Below are 20,120 nucleotides of genomic sequence, written 5' to 3'. Positions count from 1 at the left end.
GTTCCGCATACCTGGCTAATCGATATCCTACATCTGTATCGCATTGATCCAAAACTAATAAAGTTTTTGGCGACAGTCATGGAAGGGTGGCATACCACCTTATCAGTAGGTATATCTGAGGGTGTTGATACCTCTGAGCCCATCCGTATACGGAGGGGCATCTTCCAGGAGGATTCGTTGAGTCCCCTTTGGTTTTGTATGGCACTGAACCCCCTTTCATGGCTACTGAATGATGCTAGAGGGCATGGTTTTGCAATAAAGTATGGCCTACGTGCTAAGTGCGAACTAACACACTTGATGTACCTAGATGACGTCAAGCTGTATGCTGGTACTGACAACCATCTTAGAAGTCTGTTGCGAATAATAGACATGTTCAGCCGTGATATTCGGATGGAGTTTGGATTAGACAAGTGTCGAATCGAAGCCATTCGCAAAGGTCATCACGAGCCGCATGCCGGACATAGCATTGGTGACCTCCACATCGAAGCTATGACCGAGACAGACTTCTACAAGTACCTAGGAATTCTGCAAGGAACCCATGCTCGAGTTGGTGATCTGAAGGAAGCTCTGCTGTCCGAATTCCTGCGACGTGTAAAGCTGGTGCTGAAATCGCATCTCTCGGGGAAGAATAAAATAAGCGCGTTGATTGTATTCGCTATCCCTCCACTGGCTTATGCATTCGGAATATTGCCGTGGACGAAGACCGACCTGGAAAACGTCCAGCGGCGGATACGGACAACTATGTCCAAATTTCGAATGCATCACCCAAAGTCTGCCGTGGAGCGGATGAACCTGCCTCGTGACATCGGAGGTAGGGGCGTGTTTGACGTGGCGGCATAACATCATCGCCAAGTCGACTCGCTGCGCGCTTATTTTTACAGCAAAGAACAGGCGAGTCCCTTGCATGCGGCTGTCTGTAAGGCAGACTGTGGACTGACTCCACTTAACTTGAAGGATCGATCTTTCAATCCTCTGAGTGGGGTGAAGTCGGACCAAGAGCGGATCGATGAATGGAAGTCGAAGGCAATGCACGGTAAACACGTGAATTGTCTTTGGCAGCCATTTGTCGATTTGCATCTGTCGAACAGATGGCTGTGTGCTGGGGAGCTCTTTGCTGAGACGGAGGGGTTCATGTGTGCCATTCAGGATGGCGTGGTCGCCACCCGAGCTTATAAAAAGCTCATCATGAAAGAACGGGTGGAGACCGACTAGTGCAGAATGTGTGGTTCGGCGTTAGAGACGTTGGACCTCATTGCTGGCCGTGCTGTTATCGCACTGGTGCAATGCATCACCAGGCATAATGCTGTATGTAAGGTTATCCATCAAACCCTTGAATACAAGTATGGGCTGATCACGGGAACATGTCCGGTTTACCGAAATGAGCCGCAAGCAGTACTTGATAGTTCTGCTCACAGCATGTATTGGGACCGGAAAGTTTTGACTGATCGCCATGCTGCACACAACAAGCCTGACGTACTGTTAGTTGACAAGACGGGTCGCTCCGCGTATATTATTGATGTTGCTATCCCCCATAATAGCAACATTGAACGGAAATACGTGGAGAAGAAGTGAACTATGAGCCATTGGCTCGGGAAATCAAAGAAATTTGGCGTCTCGAGCGGGTGGTTGTAGTTCCCATAATATTGTCAGCTGCAGGTATTGTACCTAAATCGCTGACGGCTTCCCTTGATGTCCTGGGACTTTCGCACAGTCTGGTTCAAACCATTCTGCATACGTGCTCGATGTTGCGGGGAGTACTCGACGGATTCTCCCACTGACCTACCACCGGCCACCACCACCAGTGCCCCTTTAGTTTTTAAGTAGGGAGGATCGTCCGAGCCTAAATGCTTGGCACTTAGTGCTAGTATTAGGTAAAATCCGGCATCTGCCGAGATTGTGATAACTCGGAAATAATAATAATCGTTCGCGTAACAATCCATGTTGGATCAGGGCCTTGAAGTGTGTTAGAGCACTTCATTCAAGACCGTAACGGTACATTAGGAGGCAATGTGGTCAGCATTGCGCTCGCCCGAGATTATTACCCTGATTCACATTTACATACTTCAATTCATCATTAAAGACAGGTACATAGGAACTTAAGGAAAGTTAAACTCAAGCCTCCTCAACCCCTGTGGGAAATGATCTATTTCTGGAACTAATTTTGGACTAGTTCTAACATAGATTCTTTTCAAATGAAAAAGGCCGACTACATAACTTTAGACTTGTCATTGTGTGGAGTCAATTGTCAACTGGTACCTAAAGGTAGATAGGTATCAGTGGCCGCTCCGAGGAGCTCAATTAGCGCTGTGGTGCGCTGTTTTGATGCCACAAACTCCTAAGACCGTGACTGCTGTTATGACAACAGAGAGGCGCAGAGTCTAGCCGGCTCGGATCTTCAGAGCCAGCCTGTAGCATTCATGAAGGAAAGCAACTCTCCCACCCTGCAGCTAGAAATCTCTCTGAGGTCCCCAAAGAATGGTTTACCCAGTGTCCATAGACTGGCTCTAACTAGAGCTGGGCAATCGCAGAGAAAGTGCACTTCCTTCTCCGCAGCTTCGGCAATGCGAATTGTAGGTTATGCCGAGCCTGGTGGCATGGTCCCCTATGGGCCAGTCTCCAGTGCAGACTGCCCTAATCTTGAATGTATTTGCACGCGTCTTGCACAGGAGGTCTCGTGATCGGGCTATATTATAAGCGGACCAAATTCTCCTTGACTTGGCACAGCTCGTAAGCCTTCGTAATCTTAAGCCTGCGGCTGCTAGGTAGTGCGAGTAGACTCCGTCCCTGACAGCCGCCCGCGAAAAATGGGCTGTATCCACCGAAGGGCTGCCAAAAGCAGAGCCCTGCTTGGCGAATCCGTCAGACCGCTCATTCCCTTCTATGTTCCTATGCCCGGGGACTCAGAGGAGACTGTGCGTGTTTGCTAGGTATAAGGCCTTAATGCCCATTTGGCTGCCGGTCAGAATAAGCATGTTACCTTTGGGGCTCGGATAATGCTCCAGCCATCGACAGACTTCCAATATCGCTAGCACTTCCGCTTAGAATACGCTGGAGAAACCTGGAAGACCATACCACTCAGATACACTGTGTGTATTCGAGAAAACCCCTACACCGACTCTACAGACCATCTTTGACCAATCGCTAAAGAATACTGAGTCATAACCTTACAATACGCCGCCGGTCTTCCACTTTGCCCTGGTTGGAAAGTCCACAGCAAAGTTCCTTGTGACTTCGTAGGACTTCGCAGCCCAGCATCCGGACTCACATAGTCTGACGGTACTGCACGCTGCAATGTATTTAATGTGGAGGTCTAGGGGGAGGAGATGCAGGGGGTCAATGAGAGCATCTGCCGGGCAGGACTGCAGAGTCCCAGTAGCACCTGCACACGCGGTTCTTTGAATCCTCTTAAGCTTCATCCTATTGTATTTTTTCCTCAAAGCCTGCCACCATACAATAGAGCTGTACGTTAGGATCGGATGCACTACAGCGGTGTATATCCAGAGAACCATCCTTGGCTGGAGGCCTCATTTCTTTGCAAAGCTTCTCTTGCAGGCATAGAAGGCTATGCAGACCTTCTTAACTCTCAGTTCTACATATGTTCAATCTCCAATTAAGCTTTGGATCCAGCGTTACATCCAGATACTTTTCATTGGAGTAAAGAACCAATCTTTGTTCATTCAGCCGTGGTAGGTGGAATTCAGATCTTGGTGGTGGTGGTTTATGCCGAGTCCGCATCTTGCAGCCTACAAGCAAACCTTTCACAACGCTCCTTCCATGATGTAGCTCATAGTTGACGGAAACATCCCTGACACTAATATCACCAAGTCGTCGGCATACGCCACCACCTTCACCCCGCTGTTGTCCAATATTCGTAAAATTTTGTCCATTACTGTTAACTAGAGCACCGGAGAAATGACGCCACCCTGAGGCGGGCCTTTGTTCACAGCTCTGGTCAAGTGGTTGCTTCACAGATCCGACTGGATTATCCTGGTACTTAGCATGGATATAATCCAATGCGTAAGATACACTTCCAATCCAATACTGGTCAAGGCTTCCTTGTACTAACATTGTTGAAAGCTCCCTCTATATCCAAGAAGGCAACTAGGGTATACTGCTTGTACTACAGCGACCGCTCAACCGTGCCAATTACCTCGTGGAGTGCGGTTTCTGTGAATTTTCCTTTGAGATATGTATGCTGGGACTTAAAGAAAGGCGTTCTCTCCATAATCGTCGTTAAGTGGATGCCCAGGACGCGCTCTAGGGTCTTCAGCACGAAAGAGATCAGACTGATTGGTCGAAAGTCCTTCGTGGACGCGCCTGCCCGCTTTCGGTATGAAAACCACTCGTGCGTATCTTGAGGACTGTGGTACGTATCCTAAAGAGATGCAGCTCCGGTAAATCTCAACAAGCCACGGCACAACCCTTTCCTGTTGCTGCTATAGCACGACAGGCATTATGCCTTCTGGGCCTGGAGATTTATATGCGGAGCAGTTGTTTATAGCCCAAACGATCTTATCCTCGGTAATTACCGATTTGATAGTCTCGAACAGCCTTCCAAGCAAGGTTCTGACTCACAGTCCTCCTCGCTGGCGGGAAAGTGCGTTTGGAGGTTTCACTAGAAGATTCCGTCCAGGATGCTTCCGACTATTTAAGAAAGGATGGGCTCTTATGTTCCTTGGGTTGAATCTTACGGAGCCTCGCGGATTGACTGGTGCTTTCGCTATTCTGACAATAGTCCAACCAAGACCGCCTCTTGGCGGTCCTGATGGCCGACTTGTACTTCTTCAGGCAGTCCTTGTATAGCTGCCAATATTTATGCCTGCAGCAGATGATGAAGATTTCTTTGGACAGCTTTCTGAGGCTGGAGAGATCTTCATTCTACCACGGTGGCAGTGCCTCTTTGCTGTACTTAGTGGGATACGAGACTTTAAAGGCGGTATCGAATGCCTTTTCCAGAGCCCCGACCTTTGACTCCTGTCGTGCCAATCTTACCAATTTGCGCAACGGAGAGTTTATTCTTAATTACTCGACCAAACTTTCTCCAGTCGATCCTCCTGGGGTCTCTGAAGGGTACCTAAAGTAGTTCCAAAAATTCTGTTCAGGAACTAGTAACATTGTAATCATTGGGGGACTGACTTCTTTATATTAAAAATTTATATTAGTAAATTAAAATTATTTCGAGGGATAGGATGTTTTCCAGATCATTTGAACATCGTCATTTCAAAGCCAAGTATCGCGATTGATGAACCGCTTACCTGATTTGGTGACCCCGAGGGTTGCATATGCCGCTTTGTTCCACAATTCTTCCACATTCATAATGGTGTGTAATCGTGTAAGTGAGATCATTTCTTCTTTATTCTCACGAAATCGCCCCCATTTAATACGCGCTTTCCTCACACTGTTTTATCGGTGGTTTGATTCGCAAGACGGCAATTAATAGCCGATGTGTTCAAATCCCTTTCTCCCATGGCACCTGTTACCGTCTGTCTTTTCGCTCACATGATCATTAAGGTCGCCGGCAATGATGATGTAGTTATCAGCATGCACGTTGCAGGTCTTTGCATAGAGAAGTGGCCAGAAGGCATCTTTCTCAGTACCAGGTTGGCCTAGCTGTAGTGCATACGCCATGAAGAAGTGAATAGTGCGATCAGCTGATATAATGGTGAGCTTCATCAACCGGTCATTAAATCGTTAGACTTCTTTCATGGTGTCACGGAAACCCTCTAAGATGGCAATGCCAATACCGAATTGAGTGCGTGGGCTGTCAAAATAGAGAAGTTTATAGGCATTTTTACCAGGTTGGCGTTCTATGTCGCAGCTTTAGGCATCATATCATCAGATTTCTTGTAGAGCGCAAATATCAATGCACCTTTTGCTAGTTCCTCGGTCTTTCCAATTAGAGTGCCAATATTTAGCGTACTGGTACGCATTTGTGCAGGCACGCTTTCCTACTGGCATTTCATTTATAAGTTCGTCACTTGGAATAGAACCGGTTTGTCCAATGTTGCTAAAAGCAATGCAGACCCTTTGAACAATCAGGCGGTAAACCATCAGCTCTTTACCTCCTTCCTTATATCTAGAGTTATTTCGCTAAGGTACTTGACTCGGCCAGTTTGCAAGCAGATATTCAGCATAAACAAGGTGTTTGAGGGAATTAGGCATCCATTATGCTCTTTCACGTCCTCCAGCCGTCACTGATAGCGAGAACTCCCCTTTTGATGCAAAATTTCCCTGAGATTTTACCTCAATGTAACATTTGAAATTTTGGGCCCTTATATGTCACTCTGAAAATGACTTTCAGCTTCCCCGGAATACGCTTCTCACATATAGGCTTCCTGTTAACACCGTCGAAAGGTTGGCTTATCGAAATCGATGATCAAAGTTCGGCACAGTATTCCACAATTATCTAAAGTGTGTCAATATGGCCACTATAGAAGGATCCAAAACGAAAACCAACCTACTCTCTTTAGATGAATCTTTTGAGGTGTTCTTTGATGCGTTTCAAGATTATTTTAGCTATTATCTGTACGACAATTATATGATATATGTGTGTCAGCAGGGAAAGTATCAGCGGTTGTGTGTCTCACCCTTAAATTGGACGATGTTTCCGAGGTCAGCACTACAGCACTGGTAGTCAGACGGGTAACTAAAGGTTCCCTTCCACAGGTACCACAGAAAGCAAAAGCGTTGTTTCAAGGGTGAAGTTGGGGTCTAGTATCCTTCCACAACTTTTCGTGAGTAGAAACCGTAGATAGTTTCCTGCTCCAGAACACGAAATTGGGATGGATTGTGTCTGGCCCGGCAGAATCTTCGGTATCGAAGTTCACCTCAACACATGTCACTATCAAGGAATAGGAACAGGACTTAAGGGCTTTTTGGGATATGCCCCTAAGTAGAGATGGTTTTAATCGCATAGATGACGAAGTTTGTGAGGACCTATTCGTAAAGGGTCATTACCGAAAGAATGATGGCCGGTATGTGGTGCCGACCCCGTGGCGACAAGATAATATTAAGCTAGGAAACTCCTACCACAAGGCTCTGCAGCACTATCTCGGTCAGGAGAAAAGGTGGTTGAAAAACAAAGACCACAAGCTCAAATCGGATGAGTTTATGAGGGAATATTTTAATTTGGGCCACATGACTGAAGTTCCAAAGGGTCATCAGGCTGACACTAGCGGCGAGGTATATTATATCCCGTATTTAAGCGTGGTTCGCCAAGAGGCCACTTCGACGAAATTGCGGAATGTCTTCAATGCTTCCAGTCCGACATCAAATGGTGTGAGCGTTAACGAGATGATCCATCCCGGTCCAAAGTTGCAAAACCATATTTTCGACATTCTCACTAGAATACATAGGTTTGCGTATGTATACTCTAGTGATATTACTAAGATGTATCGGCAGATACTTTTGAGACCGGAGGATCAGATCAGGCTAAGGATTCTCTGGTGGGCAAAGCCTGAGGAACCGATAAGAGAGTTTTACCTGAAAACGGTGACCTACGGGTTAGACTGTGCACCCTCGCAAGCAATTCGAACGCTTCACCAGGTGGCAGATGACAATGCTCCTGGTGAGGAGGTCAACTGGATTATCAAGAACACGTTCTATATGGATGATCTGTTGTACGGGGCGCCTAGTATAAAAGAAGCTCAAGAGGTCATCCGTAAAATCACAGAAACTCTAGGAAAAGTGAAAATTCCGCTAACGAAGTGGGTATAAAATATGGCCCAGAGGTTCTAAAATATATTGACGAAAGTTATCGAATTAGTTCATATGTTGAGGTTGATAAGGCGGATAGGGATCTTGTACAGTATCAAGCCAATTTTAAATGTTGGGTATACCAAACGAAGACTGCTTAGTATAGCCGCTTCTATATTCGAGCCTATTGGTTGGCTGCTTCCAGCTGTAATGAAGCTGAGAATAGAAATTCAACGTCTATGGCAGGAAGGTTACGACTGGGATGACATTATTGAGGAACCATCCCGAAGGTAACTAGAAAATGTGTTCTCGTCCCTAGAATACATGAATGAAATCCGGGTTCCACGTTGGAGTAGACACACCTCCAAGGATGAGGAGATAGAGCTAGTAGGCTTCAGCAATGCATCCGGTGATAGTTATGCCGCGGTCATCTATAGCCGACTCAAAATTGAGACGGGTTACATCGTGCGGTTGATCGCAGCCAGAGGGCGCGTCACGCCTTTAAAGACACGTTCGAGTATAAGTTCCAAAGCATGCAGGATCCTGAAACTCGAGTTGGAAAGTGTAGTACTTTTAACGGAATCGTTCAACGACGTCCGTAAAAGCCTAGGGACTAGCCCAGCAAAGTTCACGGCGTATACCGATTATGAGGTGGCTCTCTGCTGGATTCGGAGTCGGAAGGATATCGAAAACAAATTGGTTCAGCGACGAGTAGCCGCGATCCATAAGTATCTGTCACCCATAGATATCCACCACGTTAGGTCAAGCCATAACCCTGCAGATTGTGCATCCAGGGGCATGTGTCCCCAGAAATTTGTAGCTCACAAGTTGTGGTTCCATGGACTGCAATTCTTGCAGGGGGAGCTCCCTCGCACGGAGGTCGTCAGTTCTGGCGCTGAAACAGGGACTCATCTAGCAGAAGTTGGTTCCGAGCCTGCGCCTGAACCAAATTTCATTCAGCGATTCTCAAGTTTACCTCGATTGATAAACACAATCGCGAGATGCCGTCGATGGAGATCGGGAACTTCCGGTACGTTATCAGCTCAGGAGTTGAAGCAAGCGGAGTGGGCAGTCGTCAGGTATCAACAAAAACTACTCTTCGGGAGGTAAATTTCCAGAATTCAGAAGGGGTTGAATATTGAGAAAAACCATTGGCTGTCAACGCTAAACCTTTTTGTCGACGAGGTATCTGGGGTTCTCCGAGTGGGAGGAAGGTTAGAGCAGGTGCTCAACCTGTTTGAACAGAAACACACTATAATTCTCGGGAAATGTCACCTAGCTGGTCTCATAATTCAACGGGTTCATAAGTTTCACCAACATTGTGAGACAGGACTCACAATGACTATCATTCGAGAAAAATATTACATTCCAGCGTTGCAGCAAAGAGTGAAGAAGTGGATTAGATGATGCGTTAGGTGCGTTCGAATGCGAGGAGCCACTATAATCCCGAAAATGGCAGACCTCCCTCCCGAGCGAATCAGGTCATCCGCTGTTGTGTTGCGAAGTGATGACACGGAAGAGAGCCATGTCGTGGCCAAATACACCATTTGGTAGGTAACATGCTGATGCAATGACGGAAAAGAATCTCGCTATGTCCAAATAGGCCATGTGATGTAACGACGGAAGAGGTTAAATGCGCATGCAGATTTGTTTTCATTGGGCTGGCTCCAAAGATGCGGCTGCTGGAGAAAACTTGGCCAAATCACTTAAACAACCACTATAGAAGGATCCAAAACGAAAACCAACCTACTCTGTGTGTTTTTTAATGCGTTCCAGGATTATTTTAGCTATTATCTGTACGACAACTATATATGTGTGACAAGGAAAAAATAAATTTTAAGATACTCAAAAAAGGCAGACATAATAATTTACTTGTGTTGAATTTATTGTAGCCAGTCTTCTGCCAAATGGCAACTTACAGTCTCAATAATTTAAAAGTCTTTTCTCAAGGCTTACTGGCACTAAAACATGTGATTTTAAAATCGAGCAACAAAACAGTTTAAAATTTCAGTTGAATTTGTATCTGAAACGAGTGCTGGAGATGTCCTGGATTACTATCGGCTTGTGCTTGGTCCTGGGATGCCCCACAAAACCGACTGATCTGAAGTGTTCCTCGGAAAGGTTGATCTTCTATGTTTCATGTGCGGTATTTGTGGGAAATTGGGTGGCGATGGTGGCGGAGACTCACCCCAGTTGGCCAGCTTCGGGACTAGTTCAATCATGGCATATGAATGGAAGAGCGAGACTCCAAACACCCAGATAAGGAAAACGGAGGCACCATGGTCCTTTGGTGTTCTTGCCAACAGGAAGTTATCCAGAAAGAGGAAGCATACGGTTATCGGGACGCTTTTCCACATATTCGGACTTGGTGCTAATCTGTAATGAACGAAAATTGTTGTTAGACTATTCATCGATAGATGGCGCCAACGTATGTGTAGAGAAAGTCGATACTATATGCGACTTAATACAGTTAGTGTACACAGTAATTAGAAGCTTGAATAAATGAAAAATATAAGAACAAAATGAAATACGAAAGATCTAGTCATTTTAATGAGCAACGTACTTTATAGAAGTAGTCTCTATAGCAACTGTACACCCTCCCGCAGGTCCTCACATGGATTGCGGACTATTTTTAGAAATACTTTTCCGTAGTTTAACAAATTGAATATTATCCACAAGAGGATTACATTCCCCATTGAAGTTGAATATACCCCTCCTTCACTGACCCCGTCTTTTGCCGCAGTGGCCAGGGGTCGAGCAAGACCCGAAACCCTTAGCCCTTTATCGACTGCATCCTTTCATTCCAAGGGGCTTCTTCATGGAAGCCAGGTCTCTATTCAATATGTCTTTCTCCTCGCTGTTGAACACAATTTGCGACTTCTATCACAACTATCTCCGTCTCCCCCTTGAAGACAAACCCGAAGCGTATCTACAATTCCTCTTCAAATTGCTAGACAACCAAAATGAAGGTGCTCACATTCAACACTAATTCGCTCACTTTTAACGACAAACGTTTCGCTCTCCACAAGCTCTTAGAGGATTCTAATCCTAATCTCGCTCTCCTAAACGAAACCAGACTGGGGGAAGCCACCAACGGAAAATTACATGCTCCCGGTTGCAGTACTTTCCGCAATGACTCGGGCAGAGGCACAGCCATACTAGTCAAAGCGCGACTAAGTGCAAATAGTATCCCATTGGCTGCACTGGCGTCAAACTGCCTGTTAGCAGTAGTCAGACTTCCTGGCAGAGGTGGTGGCGTCCTCCGAGTCCTAATCGGCTCTCTGTACTTCCGGGGCGGCACAGGTCGTCACCTCACTTCCACTCTGGACGAACTCTGGGAAATCGCGATCAGTTTCAACGCCTTCATCCTCGGCGATGACCTCAACGCGAGGCACGTATCTTGGGGTGATTCAGTTAACAACGAAAACGGCAAAGTGCTCTTCGATTGGTTCCAGTCAGGCCCATTCCTTAGCGCGGACATCATTAATCCTTTCCTCGTGGATCTTTCCTAGGCGGCTTTATAATCTCCTCCAATCTCTCAGCATGTGTCATGAGCTGCTCCTCTTTAGCAGTTCACTCGGACCATCATGCCCTCAGCCTCTCTCTACTTCTACAGTAAATTTTCCCTTCACTCCACCATCCGCACAAATGCAGATCTTTCAATCTGACAAACTGGGACGATTTCCAACGCGACTTCGACAATGTGCTGGGCCCTCCCCTGGACAAATCGCACATCCACTCTAATGTTGAGCTAGATACATACATCCGGAAAGTGAACTCTGCCTTTGAAACTACAATTGACAAACACGCCCCAGTTACAGAACCTGGTTACTACAAAAACGGGTGCCTTCCCCCCTCAACCCTCCTCTTATTCCGCGATAGAAACAGACTACTGCAGCGCAGGAAACGTTTATTTCACCGGTTACGGAACAAATACAACGCTGACCACCGTCTCCTCTCCGAGATCATTAAAGACCTGTCCAGCAAAATCAATAGAGCTACTCGGTCCGAACTGAATGCATCTTACAAGAAACTCCTCAAATCCCTCAAACCCGGCCCACAAGTTTTCTCAATAATTAATCAATTGGCCAGAAGAAAAAAACATACTAACTTCAACCAAACCCCGATAAAAATAGGTAACCTCCAGTGTCACTCCCCTGAGGAAAAAATATCCGCCTGCGTAGACTATTTCCTGCCACTTATTCAGAGCCAAATCGCCAGCGGACCCCATCTGGTTAAGCTTGGAAGGGTCTCACCTTTGCCCCTTTTCTCCCAGATGCCCACGATACAGCCAGAACAGGCCCGTTCGCCTCCTTCTTTACCTCCCTAGAAAAAGTCCCGGTGCAACAATAAAAAATCTTCGGGCCCCGATGGCATCCCTAACTTTGTTCTGCGGAAGTGTGCGCCTACCATCAGTGAACGTTTCGCCATCCTCTTCAACAATTGCCTGAACAACGGCCACTTCCCGGTATCTTGGAAATCAGCCCTCCTCATACCTATCCCTAAGAAGGTTGTTCGGGTGATCTCAATAAAAAATCTTCGAACGTATCCTACTAAGTCACCTCAATAGACACTACACCACCATCATTCCACTTAATCAATTCGGCTTCGAAAACCTCAGATCCACCGAGCAGGCAATCCTGTACTTGCAAGACCATATCCTCAATCAACTGGAAAACAGGCATTGCACGGTAGGCTGCGCCTTAGACCTCGAAAAGGCGTTCCATTCAGTTTGGAAAGAGGGATTGCTCTACAAACTAATCCAGTCCAATTGCCCCCTCCCCTTATTCAGAACCCTGCCAGACTTCATCTCCAACAGAACTTGCCACGTGCGCTACGATGGACTATGCTCAATCGACTTCCCGGTAAACTCAGGAGTCCCTCAGGGATCTATTCTAGGCCCCAAACTTTTTAACATCTTCCTCCACGATATTCCCCTCCCTCCGTAAACTTTTCTCCCACGACAACGGCGCCCTCCTCCCCAACGACAATGGTCCTCCCGCGTCAGGAGAGATCCTCTTCGCTGATGGACACCATCCTATATGCGAGTGGTCTCAGGCCCTCAATAGCCTCCCTCCCTCTCAATACCCTAACCAATAGGGTCATCGCTTATTTCAACTGGTGGGCCCTTACCGTTAACTCCCTTAAGTCTGAGGTTATTTGCCTCAGAAACCACAGTGGAAAGTGCCACTGGCGCACAGTGCCAGAAAGCAAAAACCTGCATTTAAGCATTGCTTAGCCCTCCAACGCTTTGAAAGGACGATACTCAGGAAATGCACAGCCAAATACAGAAGGCCAAGCCTAAATTTCACCAAAACTTTCTTCTGTACGGCTTTTCCGGGGTTTGCCCCATAATTCCGCACATGATCAAGTTGTCGCGCGTCAGACTGAAAAAGTGGTTGTCCCATCCTAACCCGCTGATAAAAAATCTCACTAAACGCAATGCATTGTTACGCGAGCAAAGGTACTACACGTGTCAGGGCTGGCTCTCCTCTCGGACAGTAACTCTCCTCTCAACCATCACGCCTCCCCTCCTTTTATCAAAGCTCCTCCCCGGACTTTCATACAGGTTAAACGCATAAGTCCAATGTTCTGGCAGTCAATCCCCGCGCAGGTATAGATCACCTTTTATTATTTTTCTTCACTTAGTCCAGATTAAGACAATGAACCCTAACTAGCCTGTACAAGCATTAGCTTCTTCTTCCCTAAATTAAGGCCCCTCCTTCTACCAATTAGGCTCCACAATACATCACGGGGCGGAGTCAGCTCATTTTAGCTTGGTCCCTTTTCGTCTCTACGCGGCGTACGTAACCGCGCTTTTGTATTCTCCTCTACCTAGATAGATAATGCCATAGAATTGATCGCATCCCAGTCTTCCTGACATGCTAACATTCTTCGCACCAGATTCTCTGGTACGAGCACCTCTCCTAGAGTCTCCTCTAGGTTCTTCCTTTCTTCCACAAATCTCGGGCAGTGGAAGAATACATGCTCTGGGTCCTCTGGGACTCCATCGCAATTTGGACAGTCGGGTGAGGTCTCCAATTTAAACCTGTGAAGGTATTGGAGATATCCTCCATGTCCCGTGAGAAACTGGGTGAGATTATAATTAATCTCACCGAGTCGTCTCTCCAACCACTCTTTGATGGTAGGAATGAGCCTGTGAGTCCACCGACCCTTTCCCGAGCGTTTCCACTGCTCTTGCCATCTATTTATGGATCTCTCCCACTCAGTCTTTTTCGTTCGCGATGAGGAAGAGGTTGGTTGGTTGGTTCGCCATCTCGCATCATCCCAGAGATGACGAACGCTGCATCATCTGAGACCGTCCTGAAGGCAGAGCATACCCTCAGGGCTGTCCTCCGGTAGACTGAACTCAGTTTCGTAACGTTTCCTGACATTCGCAACGCCTCCTTCCAAACTGGGGTTGCATAGAGCATAATCGAGGCCACCACCCTGGCTGTAAGCAACCTAGAGGTATGCCGTGGCCTTCCCACGTTTGACATCATCCTTGCCAGGGCCATGTTTGCAGTTGATGATTTGTCGCAAGCATACCGCACATGTTGCTTATAGCTAAGCTTCCTGTCTATCACCACCCCCAAGTATTTGATGGTCGGCTTGGAAGTGATGATATGATTCCCGATTCTAATGCAGGCGTAATTTCTCTTCTGGCGCTTAGTGATGAGGACCGCCACAGTTTTTTCCTCCGCCAGTGTCAGACGAGAGCTCTTTAGCCAACTTTTAACAGCACTGATTGGCTCGCTTGAGTATAACTCAGCATCTTCGAGATACTTTGCGACAACAATCAGCGCTATGTCGTCAGCGTAACCTACCACTATGGCTTCCCCCGGAAGGGGAAGATTAAGTACATCGTTGTACATGATGTTCCACAGTAGTGGGTCTAATACGGCGCCTTGTGGGACACCCGCGGAAACAACGTACTCCTGGGGTCCGTCATCAGTGTCATACCAGAGCCTCCTTTCAGTTAAATAACTATCGACGATAGCAGCGAAATAGGCGGGAATACCAACCTTCGTTAAAGATTTCCGTATTAGATTCCAATTGGCCGAATTGAATGCATTTTTCACATCCAGGGTTACTACCACGCAATATTTGCTGGTACAACCCTTTCCGTGAATTGCATCTTCAGTCAAGCCAGTAACCAATTTGATGGCATCAATGGTTGATCTGGCTTTACGGAACCCATACTGCCGATCCGAGAGACCTCCCTGGCTGTCAACAACCGAGAGTAATCTATTATAGATTACCCACTCCAACAGTTTCCCCACAGTGTCCAAAAGAATTATGGGTCGGTATGAGGATGGTGGAGGTTTACCTGGCTTAGGCAGAAGTACCAACTTTTGTCGCTTCCATGCCGCTGGAAATATCCCCTCGGACATGCACGCTTCGAACAACTCGGTGAACATGTCCGGTCTGGATTTCACTGCAAGCTTAAGGGCCTTATTCGGTACTCTGTCCAGTCCCGGCCCTTTATTGTCTCCTATTCTACCACAAATATCCAACAGCTCGTCTCTGGTGACTGGCGGAATTGCCGTCACATTCAAAGGTGGCTGGAATGTGCCAGTGCTCTCCTCTTGCTGGGGGAATAACCCCTGGATGATTTTCAGCAAAAGGGTGGGACAAGTGATCTGCGGAGATGAACGGCCTCTGAATCGCCCCATCACGATTATGTAGGCACTCCCCCACGGGTTAACATCCGCTTCTGAGTAGAGCTCCTTAAAGCATTCCATCTTGCTTCGCTGGATGACGAGCTTGAGATTTTTGCGGGCTGCCTTATAGGCGCGCTCTTTTTGCCCCTGATCGACTCTATCTACCGCCCTCTAAGCCGCTCTTCTGGCGCCAGTACACCATTCCACTAGTAGTTTGGTCTCCTACTGGGGAATGAGCACCTCCTAGGCATGGACGCGTAACATGCTTTGGCGATGCATTGGGCCACATGGACAGCTCTTTCTGTAGAGATGCCTGCCCTATGAGGTTGATCTAAACACACCTCTATGAAGGTCTGCTCATCCAAAGATTCTGCAGAACAGCCTGAAATCTTTCTCGGTTTCGGGCATGATAGGTCTTTGCCCTGTGGCTAGATACATGTCTCAAAGAAGCTCGCATGGTGATCGCTGTGGGTGTAGCGCTGACGCACTAGGACATACCACGCGCCAGCGCAGGGCTCACAAAGGTCAGGTCTACAACCGAGCCTGACCTCCCTTTCTGAAAGGTGTTCACAGCGACTTCGTTAGCCAAAACTATGTCCATCTGAGCAAATGCTTCTAATAAACTGCGCCCCCTGGCATTTGCTTCTCTGCTACCCCACTCAAGGGCCCAAGCATTGAAATCCCCAGCAATCACCTTTGGACTTCTTAAGAGAAGTCTCAAATGCATTAGGCAACACAAGAATTTGTTAAGAACAGTACCGAGGCACCAAGAACTAGGCCTATCCTATGTATGCTAGTGATTACTTCGGTGGAACTGTATATAATTACTGACAAAAGCGGACGACCTAAGGTCGCCACTTTTTCAACTTGTTTGATAGATTTGCTCCCGCGGTTGACAATTTGCATGTAGGCCTGACAAGAAGGGTGTGGAAAGGAGGGATTCTCATATATACGATGATTGTTCCAGAAATTAAACATATTTTGGTGATATAAAAAGGTCCTACTTACTTTTTTCTGAGTGGAGCGCAGAGTGCTATTCCAAACATGCTGCCGATACTCTTAACTAAATTATAAATAGGAGCAAACTCGGGTTTCAAATAATCGATATTATCACACCACTTGAACGCCTGAAAAAAGAGAACCAGAGACCTTTTCATTTGAAACTAGTTTTACCTAACTGAGGCATACCATTCTTACTGACCACATTGGATCAATATCCATCCTAACCATTCCAATATAAATAGTTGCAGCCGTGAGGACAGCTCCTATAGCAAACGTGAACGCTCGCTTCCTGTCTGCATGGAAGATCTCCTGTCTGAATTCACCTTGCTCGAAGGAAGTCAAAACAGACAACGCTAGGGTTGTTCCAGTTACACCTTGGTGGAAAAAGTATGACCCGAAATAGGCTCCTGAAATCCACGTTAAAATCAGAACAACAGACACAACGCTAAAAACGACACAGTTCAGTAAGTCCCGGTCTGTTCTTGTCTTCTTTTCCAAAAAATTAACGAGCCATCGTCCATGCAAGTATAGGATGACAGTCATAATGCTGGAATGTCCTGATGGACCACCAGCCGTTGCCCTGCAAGTCAGAGGATGGTGGCGAAGTTTAGGGCGATTGGCGTCAGTGTAGAGATGCGTTTCATGGACCCACCAAAACGGCCGATCTTCTCGTAATAACCTGATCAAAGGAAGCAAGGATACTAAGTCTTGAAATTAAAGGTATTTTTACGGTTTTACCACTTCATCATTTGTGAGATGAAATCTGAAAATGTCATCGCTAACATCATTTCCGTTAAGGACTCGCCGGTCAACGCAGCCAAAAACGGTCCAATGATGAACTGTGCATTTGTAGGATGACATTGTCTCCCAATCAGCTCTAGTAAAGGCTCTATGTCCCTGAATCTGCGAAAATATCAGGATATTATTGAAATTCCAGTGTCCTGAAAGATCTTACTTATCCTGAATGTAAAGAATGCAATCAATTTCATATTTCATAAGACTCTCTGACATCGCCATCGCTCCCAGAAGTTTGTTAAAATGTCGATGGCCAGAGCACTATAGATTTAGAGTAAAACTAGTGAAGAAGTCATTAAAACTTTTACATAAAAATTTTAAAAATTGTCTTAAACCAGACGAATGAACTCCTTTAGAATCTTTTGAAAGGAATTTTATTCAGACATCTGACAACTGTCTGACATGCGCAGTATAGGGGATGGTAGTACTCCATATGATGCCTTCGTTATAAAGTGATCAAATTTTGAACTTAATAAAAGGAGTTTTTATGAAATAAATGTGGGTTGATGTTTGTGTGAAAGACAAAAATTGACCGAAGCCAACGTCAAGGACACTGTAATCCAGTCTCGGAATTGCCTATAAGGAAACTGCATCACCATATCCTCTCTACTTGTTGTAAAGTGGTTTTAAAAGAAAGGAAACTCCCAGGCTAGCAACCGGTAAATCTAGAAACTATTATCTCCATGAACATATTAGCAACAAGGACTAAGGACATCAATCGTGACTTTTGCCTCTCGGGACGAAAATTACAGTGTCGAGAGCCTCTAGAAGACTTATTCCTCAATTCCACGGTTAGATACTCTAGGAGCTACCGAGTTAGGGAAAACCTAATGCCACAGGAACGCATTGCAGAAAAAGATGAAGCACTGTGGAAATGAGGACATGTGTATCACGGTACCATTAGGTATGGCCAAATTAGAAAGAAACCAGATGCAAAGAAGCAAAACTCTAAGCGTAAGGTGGGGACAAATTGGTAACCCAGCGAGACCTACAGTGAATGCAGCAGACAATTCAATTAGCAGTCGCGTGGTCCTCATACCAAAATCTAGTAAGGATAACTATTCAAACCCGAATAATTTCAGACAAATTAGCATTCTTATTCCCCCTAAAATATCTGGAGATTGGATGAAAAGAATACGTTGCAAGATATACTGAAGTCCTCTATACCGATGGCTCAAAAACAGGACAAAGTTCTTGAGCAGGAGTAGAAACGAGAAGTGGGCGTTTCCCCTAGGACAATATGCAATGACCTTTCAGACTAGAGTGTATCTGATCCTAAGGGCAGTAACCTGGGCGACTGACGACTGGTTAGTGGACAGTTAAACTGCATTGAGGGCGTTGAGCAGTCCTTTAATTGCTTCAAATATCGTTCAGGAATGTAGAAACCGATTGAACTCTCTGTGACTCTCTTTAAGATTCAATATGGTGGAACTACTCTGGGCATCTGGTCACTGTGGTGTGGAGAGAAATGAAATCTCGGATGCCTTAGCAAAAGAGTTCAACTTCCCCATGCCGGGACCGGAATAGCCAATTGGAGTGTCAGTAGCATTAAATGCTGCTAGATATATCAAATCTCTCCTATGAGAACCAAACAAACACATGTACTGCAAAGTTTATCCTGTCGAAAAACAAGAAGACTTATGGGAGTATTGCGGACATTCTTACTGACCATAATTCATGAAAGTTACAGTAGTTTTAGTGCGTCCGCATTTTCGGCTTTCGCACAGGAGAAAGCAGCCGGAGAGAACTGCAATATATAGTGAAGCAATACCTACAGCGATGAAAGATAACAATCCGTATATACAGAAACCAGCTATTTTTTTGGTAAGGTAGGTGAACACCCTCGGCCTACCAACTAAATACCTCCTCATTGTAAGAGAGCTAGCTTGAAACCGATTGTCACATTACTTCGTGCTAGCCCCGAGCTTTTTCCCCTTAGGAAGCCTTCAAATCACGGAATTCCTTTCACCAACGGGAGTCGAGACGAAGAAGGGAGTTGTCAGTTCAAGGAACCCCCTGTCATCCGGCTACACCGGTCAAGCTCTATCATCCTTGCCACGAGAAGAACCAGAAAGTAATACGCAACAGGGCTCTATCTTTCAGCGCTCCTCACCACCTCCCCGACACAGTTGTCTGGAGAGAGATGCTATAAGTATAAATAAAGTTCCAGAAGAAAAAAAAGGTGTGATGGGCGTCGTCCACATCCCTATTGGAAAAAATATAATCAGGAGGTCGTGTCTTCCCTATCTTATGCAGGTAAGACTGAAAACCTCCATGCCTACTTAGGAGCTCATTATGCGGCCGATTCAGCCAGATACCTGAGCCGCGCAGTTCATCTACGTCTTGTCTCATTTTGCCAAGATAGCTGCTACTCTTTTAGTATACGTGGCGTTCTTCACGAGCCATCACCATTACTTCCGGTTCAGAGAGAGTGCGACAGGCAGACGCCACCCTCAAAGCTTCCCATCCCTGTACTTCCGCAAGGCGCTTACGATATATCTACTTGCCAAGAGCGTCTGTACATGTCTCGTCGCCGTAGAACAAAACAAAGTGGTTTGTACTCATCAGAAAACGCCGCCTGCTAGACGTAGGACACCCAATGTTTGCCATTAGCCGACTTAAGACCGAAATTCCATCTGTATCCTTGTCTGCTGCTGCTTTGGTTTGTTCAGAAAAACTAATCTTTGAGTCAAGTATTAATCTAATATGCTTAACCGTCGGTTTTTACTCGATTATCCACTCGCGGCTCGATATGGGACGCAAGATCGGGATTTTCTTTTGTATCGAGATTACCACTTGGATTTTTTCCAACGCAAGGTTGAAACTATCAACAGTCATCCATCCGTCAATATTGCGAGTCTGCTTAGCGTCTGTTCAACAGTGCTTCTGGCAACTATCGCCCCAATATCATCTGCATAATCGACCAAGCGCGACTCTTCTGGCATGTTAAGTCTTAGCAGGCTA

At 46.2% G+C, this 20,120-nt stretch overlaps 1 protein-coding gene across 1 annotated transcript; it reads right to left on the bottom strand.

Annotated features, from left to right (window-relative positions):
- Positions 1–9,556: 9,556 nt before the first annotated feature.
- LOC119660255 (glucose-6-phosphatase-like) lies at positions 9,557–17,541 on the bottom strand. Its single transcript, XM_038068713.1, has 5 exons — positions 17,317–17,541; positions 17,100–17,264; positions 16,548–17,040; positions 16,368–16,486; positions 9,557–10,071 (listed from the first exon to the last, which is right to left on the bottom strand). Exons 1-5 carry the CDS (start codon positions 17,376–17,378, stop codon positions 9,750–9,752), a joined length of 1,161 nt encoding a protein of 386 aa, XP_037924641.1. The 5' UTR covers positions 17,379–17,541; the 3' UTR covers positions 9,557–9,749.
- Between the last annotated feature and the right edge of the window lie 2,579 nt (positions 17,542–20,120).

The sequence above is a fragment of the Hermetia illucens genome, chromosome 1, assembly GCF_905115235.1.
Source record: "Hermetia illucens chromosome 1, iHerIll2.2.curated.20191125, whole genome shotgun sequence".
Classification (NCBI taxonomy): Eukaryota; Metazoa; Arthropoda; class Insecta; order Diptera; family Stratiomyidae; genus Hermetia; species Hermetia illucens.
This window is presented reverse-complemented; position numbering and strand designations above follow the sequence as displayed.

Bases quoted from the DNA above. Each gene is read 5' to 3' on its own strand.
- LOC119660255 (XM_038068713.1), bottom strand. From the start codon at position 17,378: ATGGCGATGTCAGAGAGTCTTATGAAATATGAAATTGATTGCATTCTT. The intron at 17,265-17,316 runs GTAAGATCTTTC...ATATTTTCGCAG, and splicing joins ATTCTTTACATTCAGGATAA to ATTCAGGGACATAGAGCCTT. The intron at 17,041-17,099 runs GTAAAACCGTAA...TCCTTTGATCAG, and splicing joins ATCTCACAAATGATGAAGTG to GTTATTACGAGAAGATCGGC.